The sequence below is a fragment of the Helianthus annuus genome, chromosome 11, assembly GCF_002127325.2.
Source record: "Helianthus annuus cultivar XRQ/B chromosome 11, HanXRQr2.0-SUNRISE, whole genome shotgun sequence".
NCBI classification, from domain to species: domain Eukaryota; kingdom Viridiplantae; phylum Streptophyta; class Magnoliopsida; order Asterales; family Asteraceae; genus Helianthus; species Helianthus annuus.
The window spans coordinates 113,153,384-113,164,831 of NC_035443.2; the positions used below are offsets into that span (position 1 = coordinate 113,153,384).

General features: G+C 34.9%; 1 protein-coding gene across 1 annotated transcript; it reads right to left on the minus strand.

Moving 5' to 3' along the window:
- Positions 1–655: 655 nt before the first annotated feature.
- Positions 656–9,800, minus strand: LOC110884825 (mitochondrial Rho GTPase 2). The gene is made up of 16 exons (XM_022132536.2): positions 9,621–9,800; positions 9,436–9,523; positions 9,114–9,341; positions 8,892–9,024; positions 8,660–8,809; positions 7,872–8,048; positions 7,513–7,764; positions 7,198–7,266; positions 6,286–6,341; positions 5,979–6,060; positions 4,632–4,843; positions 4,459–4,528; positions 4,046–4,158; positions 2,860–3,010; positions 2,597–2,783; positions 656–1,260 (listed from the first exon to the last, which is right to left on the minus strand). Exons 3-16 carry the CDS (start codon positions 9,332–9,334, stop codon positions 1,184–1,186), a joined length of 1,950 nt encoding a protein of 649 aa, XP_021988228.1. The 5' UTR covers positions 9,335–9,341; positions 9,436–9,523; positions 9,621–9,800; the 3' UTR covers positions 656–1,183.
- Positions 9,801–11,448: the final 1,648 nt, after the last annotated feature.

The following is an 11,448-nucleotide window of genomic DNA, read 5'->3' on the forward strand; positions in this document are numbered from 1 at the left end:
ATATGATATTGAAGATCATGATATTTAGAGAGAGAGGGGGAGGTGAATAATGGTGAAGACCAACCTAAAACCTCTCTACTAATCTCTATATATACACCCAAGGGGAAACCCTATTGTCAATATACCATCGCAACGATTTATTTATCTACAATTCATATTTAAAACTATGTATTTAACCATTACTAATCTCTATATATACACCCAAGGGAAAATCCTATTGTCAATATATCATCACAACGATTTATCTATCTACAATTCATATTTAAAACTATGTATTTAACCATGTCAATGTCACTGCTGCAACGTGTAGCCCCCACCAACTAGTTATAATTAATATTCTTAAATAACAATACTTAATATTTAGGATTATAAGTGATAATTTTTTTTACTAAATGACCATGCCTTAATCTTGACCATGATAATGTGTTTAATCCATAATTAACTTTGCTCAAAACAACATTTTCATAAATTAATCTTGGTTAGGCGCATCAAACAAAAGACTAAAACATCAAAATTATCTCTGTTTTAGACTCAGTGTTATTGTATACCCGACTACTGCTAGATACAAATATAACACAAGATTTTCTTACCCAAGTCCTCTCAACCAAGATCCGCACCGCTTGATGAGTATCAATCCAAACAAAATCCAATCAGACACTGTTAAATTTTGAGAAATATAAATTGAATCTTTTTGGGGTCAACAACCATAATATGAACCAATCAAAGATAGATACATATACCACCATCACCTCCACACTGACTTCTCTCTTATCACCTCAAAATCTGGACAACAGTATCTTCACTTTTACCCTTTTCCTTCACACATTGCTGCAAAAGTACAAACCCCAGGTGTCATCTTCACTGTGGTCACCAACAATTTCACCTCATTGTTTATTTTTAACATCTCCAAATGGGTCAAATTTTTAACCCGCAACCAAGATGTCTAATAAAATGTGTATGGCCAGATGTAACAAGAAAGAATTACGGGCCGTTTTGTCAAGACCGATGGGAAATTAATATATATGAGCAAACCCGAGTCCCAATGACAAAAGGATGCAAAGATAATTATACTTGGAGATTTGAAACTATTCTTTGTACAAATGTAGTTTAAAAAGGGCGGGGAAAATATCAAGCAAGCAACCAGCTTATTTCGGATCTTATAATAGGGCAGCTGATGCTTAATTTAACTGGCAGAGTGACTCTTCCTTGAAGCATAGGCTCGGTATGCCGCCAATGCAACTACAGCTGCAGCCGCACCAACTGCAAAATTTGTGTAGGTAAAGTTGCATTATTAAACAACCCATTCGACTTAGTTAATTATATAAACTAGACAATACAGGTTGTGTTTTACCTCCAAAACAGATCAAACGGATAAAATTTAAAGAAATAGCTTCATAGATCATTTTATTCGGAAAAATAAATTATTATTTTCTAATAATACAACTACTGTAATCATATTGGAAAACTAACATTTCATAAAAAAGATGATTGCGTAAAATAGGCACCCATAGGCTAACGAAGTACTTTAAAAATTACAAGATATACAACATAGCTTCATGTTTTTACCAATCATACTTTTACCTATAATAGTAACTTACTTTAAGGTTAAAAAAAAGTTAGATTGTGGTCTATAATATTTTTCTAAGTATGTTGCTGTCTAACACAATAATCCTTTGAAGTAAGGCTGTAACGAACTGAACGAACACGAACAAGACCATGTTCGTGTTCGTTCGTTAAGAAAATTAACATGTTCGTGAACTGTTCACGAACGCATACCGAACATAAGTTTATGTTCGTGTTGGTTCGTTAAGAAAATTAAGTTGTTCACAAACAGTTCGTGAACACTGGTCTCGAACACAAACGAACTTAAACAAGCATTTAACTTGAAAATAAAAAATAAAAACATTGTTATCCTTTAACATTGGATCTAAGTAGTTAAAATACAGCCATCAAATGAGAAATCAAAACACAAGAAGTCTAATACACCACCAAACATCGAATCAAGTTTAACTAATAATTATCCCAAAAAATGTCTTAGAATGTCCAAATTTCAGCTAACTTAGAAAAAAAAAATAGGGTTTCAAGTTTTCAACATGTTTAGATAAAAGGTTTATTATTTATTATATTTTTAATATAATCAAACGAACTAACGTAAACGAACGAACATAACCGAACATATTACCGAACGTTCACGAACGCAGTCGAACGAACGAGACCCCGTGTTCGTGTTCGTTCGCTAAGCTAACCGAACAAAATTTTTTGTTTGTGTTCGTTTGTTAAGCTAATCGAACAAACATAAACGAAGTTCCCGCCGAACAGTTCACGAACTGTTCGCTGAACGTTCGGTTCATTTACAGCCCTACTTTGAAGTGTTAGGGGTCAGCTCGGGCTGTTTCAAAAACTATCTGTTTTGACTGGAGCCCAAGCGACCCATTTGGCCATGTCTATTACTATTTTCTTTTGGGTGACCGTGAGAACCCATTAGGGATAACTCATGGGGCCCACCAATACGCGGTGGATCTGATCAGGTGTCCTTCAAGGGGTTAAGGTATTATTGTGTTTTAACTTTTAAGTGAAAGTGATGTTGAAACCATACCAGAAGCAAACACGAGGGAGCGATTAACAATGCGACGATACTGCTTCATGTTTCTTCCATATTCGGTTTCAGGGACACTCAAATGACAACGTTCAGCTGCATTTACAATTCTCCAAAAGATATTATTCATCTCCCTTTTCTTTACGCTGATACGAATGGGTGCATCTATTTTCAGTTCCCGACAGATCTAAAGCAGAACGAAATGAGTGTAAAGTTGAGGGAAATAAATTTTAAACAACAAAGTTAATTACAATTACAACTACCGCTTCTGAATCTCTGGTTGCCATTGGGTAAGAACCCAAGTCATCCTTAGCGGCAACAAAGAGACATGGCACACCATAACCAGTGTCTTCACCTCGCCTAGCTACATCCATGAGAAATTCTGATGCTCTTTTTAAGGAATATTCATCCGAACTATAACCAAAAGCGACCAATTATGATTTAAATATATCAATATCGTTATGACTAGAGGCGGTTGGTAATTTTAATTGTTAATAATAGTGTTTTCTGAATCATAATCAACACATTAATGTTTTCGGAATAATATATTGCACTTCAATGATAATAAGTCACTTCGTTTAAGAAAGATTAAATTGTTTTTAATAATATAGTTTTTTTGTTATAAAAACATTAGTAATTCTTGAAAAAGGCATGGATGCGTCAGCACATGAAAGTTACATGTTTTGAACTGAACCCATTTTAACCCGATAACCAACCTGCTCGTTTATTATTGCTCCGTACTTGTAGCTAGGGGTACAAATGAGCCGAGCCAGAGCTCGATCAGGCTCGAGCTCGATTAACTTACGAGAGCTCGAGCTCGGCTCATTGGTAGTTTCTCGAGCTCAAGCTCAGCTCAGCTCGGCTCGGCTCGGCTCGTTTATTATATATTCATTAATAGATTAAAACATAATATATATAATAGACTCGTTTAGGCTCGCGAGCTTGATAAGTGAAGATCGGGCTCATTTACTAAACAAGCTTATTTTTAGGTTCGGGTTTGGCGCGTAAACAAGTTTAAATAAGCTCAGCTCGACTCGTTTACTAGAAAACCTTAAGTAAGGGGTATATGTTATTAGATATAAATAAAAACTGATATTACACTAAGGCTCGACGAGCCTAACGAACTTCACATGTCAGACTCAAGCTCGATAAATAAACGAGCTTTATTTTAGGCTCAATCTCGGCTCGGTCTCGATAACGCTCCGCTCGATTGCACCCCTAGTTGTAGCAAGGATTTTTCATGTTTCAATTCATAACATAGTATTGAAACCATATACTTTTATGTAGTGTCAAACAGAAATCACTGTAAGTTCATCAAACCGCAAGATTGAACTGACTTAAGGTCATTGTTATGTAAATACAGTAATTTCAATATTATAATTGTAAGGTTATGAATATGTACTTTTTTCTAGACATTTTCAACAAATACATTAACAGTATGAAGCTCACCTGTCATAAACAAAAACTGCAACATCACAGGCAGCCAAGGACTCCTTACTAGATAGAAACTGTTTGACATCATCTTCTAGGATTTCATGCAATATAAGAGTCTTCTTAGTTCCCTGAAAAAAGCATGTGGCTGAACATAAAGAGATGTTTAAAATTTTATTATATGTTAGCAGAAGCTATTAGTATACTTCCTCCTATTCTCTAGTGATATAGAAAAGTTGAAGATAACAGGTCCATAAAAAACAGGTCAAACATGTAGCATTAGAAAAGCTGCCTAACAGGGAACGGGTCAAAAGTCGCACAAAGTTTGCTTCAACAAATGCATAAAATCTCCCATATCATTTTACTTAAAGAAAGGTTATTGGAATAAAATAAACACGTCTAACATCACAATTATAAGAGTAAACACTCACCCGAAGCTGATCAACGGCATTGACTGTATAAGATTGATAGCTGCTTGAACCATGTGAGTTTTGAAAAGGCCTGAAAGTAAACATGCTTCATAAGGTGTGAGTGACAGAAAATATAAACTTTATAAAGAACATTTAGCAAATCTTTTGAAATGGCAAAAGCTTTAGAGATGCACCTTCCAACAAACGAACTTAAAAGGGAAGACTTGCCAGCATTTTTGGGTCCAAACACAAAGCATTGGAAAACGTGTCTGTCTGATTGTTGTTTTTTAACATCTACGGTTCTTTTCCTAGTAACACGGAGTGCTGTTGCAGGATCGTTAGTATATCCCAGGTAAATCAGATAGGCCAAACTTTTTGCTGGATCGAGTAATGTCATTAACGCCCACTGAAAGCCAATATAATCACCATTTAGCTATTCAACCAAAAATCGCGTAACTTTATGATTTAATGCGGGAGGGGTTGTGTCGACCCTAAACACTTTCTTCAAAAAAAAAACTCAAAGTTCTTAGATTACAAAGATTATAGTATTTCAGTAATGTTGAATAAAATGACCTGGAAAGTTTTATGTATTAAAAATAAACTATTAACATTTTCCACAATTGACCAGTTTCCTTCTACACTTTTATACGGTCCCTGTGGTTTACCAAAATTTTGGATTTGGTCCCTAACTTTCCAAAAGTACACGGATGGTCCTCGTGGTTTGCACTTTGTAACGCATTTAGTCCCCAACTTTGCCAAAGTCACATGGATGGTCTCTGTGGTTTGCACTTTGTAACGCATTTAGTCCCCAACTATTGAGTAATATTTTCCACAATTGACCACCGCGACCATCCGTTTACGTTTGGAAAGATAAGAGACTAAATCCAAAATTTTGGTAAACCATAGGGACCATCTTTGTACTTCACTCTTTATCTTATTTTAGTCATTTGACCTGTTACAGGTAAAATCATAACCTGAATGGACTTACATTATTAAACCTATACCCATCCAAGTTTCTTTTCTATATATCTTCCTTTTGGATGTGGCTGTAAATAACATACATGTAGACATTTACTGAAACTCTGAAAGTGGTTTCCTTGCAATAATTTACTGATAGCAGCAAGATTGACTAAAAAAGCATCCAAATGTAAGTTGAAATAATACATACACATATGTACGCTTGGGGGCAGAATCAAATGAGAAGACAGTAATTTACTGGGATGATGTGTAATTTTTGTTACATAATAAATGAAAAGACAGTACATGTTGGATTCATTAATTTGCTACACAGTATAGCAATTGATCTTCATTCTCATACATATATAGTTACATTTAAATAAATGTATAGACAACGATCAGGGGATTTTGCACTGGTATGTACTTAGTAGACCACTTAAGGTTAGATATGTGTGTATATGTTCAAACACATAGATGTCGATACAATAAACAATCTTATTAATACCTAGTAACTTAGTAAGCCATTTAGGTATATTCAACTATTGCATCCCCTTGTAGTATAAGTAAGATGTTATCACATGCACCTGAGAGAGAAACGCAGAAAGTCTTATATCCCCTGATTCGGTTCTCTCCACGCTATTCTTGTACGGAGCTTCATCCCAAGGACTGAGAGAACATAGATTACGCAAGCATTAGATATTGTTAGACTTATACTACATGTCAGAATCAATAATTAAAGGTTTGAGCCTATAGCTAGTCAATCGAGTGAGTCACAACAAAAGACTAACTGACTGACAGAGTAACAAACACCACGGAAGCATGAAAAAGTTAAATTAAATCAATACACCCTGAAGAATTAAATCAATACAAAGAAGTGGAAAGCCAACCAACCTTTCGGGTGCAGTTGAAAACAGCTCATTAAGCTCAGAATCTTGTAGAGCTCCATCCTAGAAGATGAAAGCATTTATATATGAGATACATGCATGTATATAAGATAAAAGCTTCAGGTATGTAACATTCACTTTAAAGAATAATATTAGAAACAGATAACCTTAAAAGCTAAAAAAACACGGAGTTTACAATGACACGGGTCATAGTAAATGAAAAGACAGTTAAATGCTTACACGCCTGACAATATTATCAAAAAAAGCGTTTCACTTTGCTTATGCTCCATTATATTTAGAAAAAGAGAATATTTCTTTAAACAAAAGTGAAAGACATGAACTTATTAACTAGGCCGTTAATCAAAATAGAAATTGAGATATTTTCCAGTATGACTTTATATTCCCTTTAACCAACATAAAAAACATGGTTCTAGCAGTATAACAAGAAACGCATAGTACGTAAGGACGGAGATTACAGTTTTTTTTGGGAAAATGTGCAGTTATACACTGAGGTACGTTGTACAAGCATGTACAAGTCTCAAATTCTCTAAAGCTGTTTCCTTTATTATTCATACTGCTATAGTATAACAGGTTTTATACATTCATGTGACAAAAATATACTTACGATCGCTGGAAAAAGCAACAGTTGTACTATTTGAAATTGGATCATTTGAACAAGCTTAACCTCCAGACAACTAAATAGTGAAGCGCAAGGCCAAAAAGCATGAACCACATAATATCAAGTTTTTCCAAATTCCAAGTGAAAATCTACGATTAGCTACTTGAAGAGAATGATCACGGTTTTTAAGCTATTTCAACATACAAGAATAAAAAGAATCACTGAACAACTAAAGCAGTGATTGAGTAAAGATCCACAATGTAGTTAATAACCAATTAACCACTGAATAAGAATACGTACATTGTTAGAATCGAACAAACTGAAGATCCCCATAAGGAAGTCCAGAGCTTCATTAGTCAACTCAACACTCTACATGGATACAAAATAATAAATATATTATTGCCAACATTAGACATTATATACGAATTAGAATATCCGCAAAACTGATCACGTCACGTATACATTATACAAGATTTTCAATGCCACAGCATCACATTTCCTAAAAGCCCAACCTTGTATGCTTGCATAATGGGTCGTCTGTGGTCTCACAGATGCTAAATACACATGCATTTATTTAAAATAATTATAGAGAAAGGTTAATTATAGAAACATAACCTGGTCAGGTGCCCTTTTAGATGGAACTGGAAGATTCTCCTTACGGAGTTCAATGTCATTATTGTATCCAAATTTACGCAAGACGGCCCATGTTGTCTCAAGGCGACCTTTTTCAATAAAAAGGGCATGAAGAAAAAGGAATCCTGTTAGGGTAAGCCCGAGGTCATTGACCCCTTCTGGAACCTTCTCCTGCACAACTCTCTTAACACCCACTATTTCAGCAGGTTGTAGAGGAGCATTGAAACACTTAACCTGTCATTAGGAACACAAAAACACTATAACTCTTAACTTCAAGATCTCCATCACTGAAAAGATCTATACCAACTATCTTATCATGCAACATAGCAGAAGAAAATTACCTGAAATTCATTTAACTCGCTATCATTTAGGGCACCATCCATATCTTGATCACAAAGAATAAATATCCTTTTTAGTGCTCTTATACATCGGGGTCTCAGAGTTTGAGATTCCTGATCAAACAAGGGGGCCGTTGGATGAAGCACTGCTTTTTGTGCATAATAAAACACCTCAGGAACCTACAAAACAAGATAAAATAAGGTTGTGCATCTGCTCATGAGAAAAAGTGATGGCTAGTCTAAACATGATGCAGCAACGAAACTTGTGCATTTAATTCTCCAAATGCATGCGGGAATGGTATAGGATAAAACATAACACAAAAATGTTCTTACTTTACTAGTACAACAAGCTCAATCTGGTGTAACTGTCTTTATGATCTAGACGTTTTCAAAAGAAACTCCACTGAAAGGAACACGAATACAAGAGAGGCAAAGCAAAAGGGTGTTACATAGTATGACTATAGGGTTATTGTTGAATTAAACCAGAAAACATCAAAACACATTGCATAGTGTCGTAATCGTTACATGAACAATACATGCTTTTACTTGGAATATTTTCAAAAGAAGAAAGGGGATACATCATACATGACACTATAACTTCATATTTCACGAAAGAGGAAGCAATTAATACCAACATAGCGCAATAAATAGAACTTTTACGTAGTAAAATAACACATTTGAGTAACACAAAACAGACCTTGAATAACCTACTTATCTCTTTATAGTAAGAACTAGCATTAAACTTATACACTTGAAAACTTCATATCATTAATTGAAGTTCAAACAAATACCTGCACAAGGTTAGCTGCAGAACACTCTATGCAAGTTTCAATCTCCCTAAACTGTTGCATTATTGGAGCCATCACCTGCTCTAGACTCACCGGGTAGTGTTCATCACGCAAATCTAGCTTGCAACCAACCACAATAACCGGTGCCTTCACCTACACATTATTAAACTCTTACAATCTCCATTCAAGCAACTAAACACATTTATCATTGAATACAAACGAATAGAAATTAAACCTTCAGGCGACGAACTTCCGGAATCCAGAACGTCTGAAGACGACTAAGCGTCTCCGGTTTATCACAAGCATAAGTCAACACAACCGCATCCGCTCGCTTCAATTCTTCCTCTAACTTAGCTTTACCTTCCAAACTACATCAACAATTAATTCAAAAACTTAACAAACAAACAGCACAACTCAAACAATCAATCAAATCAACAAAAAAAAACACAATCCAGACCTAGACGCCGTATCGATAATCGTAACAGGAACCGCATCCGGATAATAATCCGCAGGAAGACGAGTCGGAGGAAGCACCGGAGAAACACTCTCCGGAAACCTCTCCGATGCAGCTGCCGCAATTAGGCTCGATTTACCAGTGCCGCGGTCACCGGCCACCACAACGCGGACTGTAGTCCGGCGACCCGGGATCGGTCCTCCAGTTACTGAACTGCCGGACATTTAACAACTATAGATACAAAAAATCACATATATAAGCTGAAAATGAAGCACAAAAAAACAAAAAACACTTCGTTTTGTGAGATCAAAACGATTAGCGATACCTGTATGAGAATTACGCGAATTAATGAACAGATTTTGTGGAATTAGGTCTGGTTTTTGATCACTACTGAACCGCCGGAGATTTAACAACTATTAATGCAAAAAAAATCGCATATATAAGCTGAAAATTGAGCATAAAAAAGTAAAAAAGCACTTCGTTTGGTGAGATCTAAACGAATAGCAATACCTGTGAGATGAAAACAAGAATCAATCGGTGAATATTGATGAATATTCTAGAAGTAATCTGGTAGTGATTTTTAAATGTGAGAAATCTGCTGAAATGGCGAAGTTGCTGTGCTTTACGCTATTGACTACAGGAAGATGATAAACAAAAAGATTATAAATAAAATACGGTTGAACTGTTACAATCATAGACTGACGATAGGAGTCATGACTTTTCCTTATATTTTGCGTGTTGCCTTTTGAAATGTAACTAGGTTAAAACAAGTTTGCCGCGTTACGACGAATTTCTTTTGTTATTTAGTATGTGTTTATATGTGTTTTGAAATCACTATGAGCGTGTTGCGAACGAAACTGTTGACAAGAATAAAAAGAAAATGTTGTAAAAAAAAACACTAAAAGATAACTGAAAGAAAATCAACCAAAATAGTTGTATGGTAACGATGTTGTTCGTATGCAACCCGTGGTCAGAGATGAGCAAATTGTTCTTGGTACCGGTACCAAATTTTCCGAACCGAAAGATCTTAAGTACCAATTCGGTACCGACTTTTGGCGTTCCTGGTACCGGTTCACTACCGTTTTTTACATTCATATACCGGTACCGTAACCGGTATTTTCGGTATCAGTACCGATTCTGTATCGGCTGGCACCGAGCTCATCCCTACCCCTGAAACTAAAAAAAGAAAAAATTAAAAATTGAAGAAATTTAACAAAAAAAAGTTGTACAATACCGTTGTTCGAACAGTAACCGTGATCAGGGATGAGCAAATGGTACCGGGTAGCAGCACTGAATTTCCTGAACCAAAAGATTTCCAATATCAATTCGGCACCAACTTTTGGCGTTTTCTGTATTAGTGTCGGTTTTTACCTTCATGTACTGATACCGAAAGAACTGTCCCAGTATTTTCGATACGAGTACTAGTTCGATACCGGTTGACACGAAGCTTATCCCAACCCCTAATACTAAAAAAAAGAATTAAAGTTAAAAAGTAAACAAAATAACTATCTATACTATATAATAAAAGAAACACTTTTAGGACACTTGTCATCATATTATGCCATGTCTTATGGATAATTATTATTTTAATTTAATTTTCTTCTAATTAGTTATAGATAACCCTCATAGTAAATATTATTTAGTTTAATTATTACTTTTATATTTATCTATTTACTTCAAATTCAAACTTAGTTATCTAATTTGATATTAGAGTAAATTATGATTTTGGCCCCGGTGGTTATATCACTTTTACCCTTTTAGAAGAATTTTTTTAACATCTGAGCCCTTAACGTCTTTTTTTTTCTAACCCTTTTGGACCCCAACATCTTTTTTTCTAACCCTTTTGGCCCCTAAAAGTAAATGGACGGGGTTAGTGTTAGGGGCCAAAATGGTTAGAAAAAAGACGTTGGGAGCTCAGATGTTAAAAGATTCATTTTTAGGCTAAAAGGGTAAAAGTGATATAACCACAGGGGCCAAAATCGTACTTTAGTCTTGATATTAACTATATATTTGAACGTTTTGTTTAGTTTGGTATCAAATAGATTTTACGAAACTTAAAATAAAATTAACTAATATTATTTATCATTTCTACATTTACAAGTTTTAAATAAAGGGTTAAATTTATTGAGACTTCGTTACATTTACAAATTTTAAATAAAGGATTAAATTTATTGAGACTTCGTTAACAAATTTTACTACAATAGAATACATTTCTTCCACCCGTGAATACACAGGTTTTTTTTTAAATATTACTTTTTATTGTTTGGTATATAAAATTACTTTTATTCAACCTGCACAATACACGAGGTTCTTACAGATATAATTTTTTATTATTGAA

Bases quoted from the DNA above. Each gene is read 5' to 3' on its own strand.
- LOC110884825 (XM_022132536.2), bottom strand. From the start codon at position 9,334: ATGTCCGGCAGTTCAGTAACTGGAGGACCGATCCCGGGTCGCCGGACT. The intron at 9,025-9,113 runs GTCTGGATTGTG...TTGTTGATGTAG, and splicing joins ATTATCGATACGGCGTCTAG to TTTGGAAGGTAAAGCTAAGT. The intron at 2,784-2,859 runs GTAGTTGTAATT...GTTCTGCTTTAG, and splicing joins CAACCAGAGATTCAGAAGCG to ATCTGTCGGGAACTGAAAAT.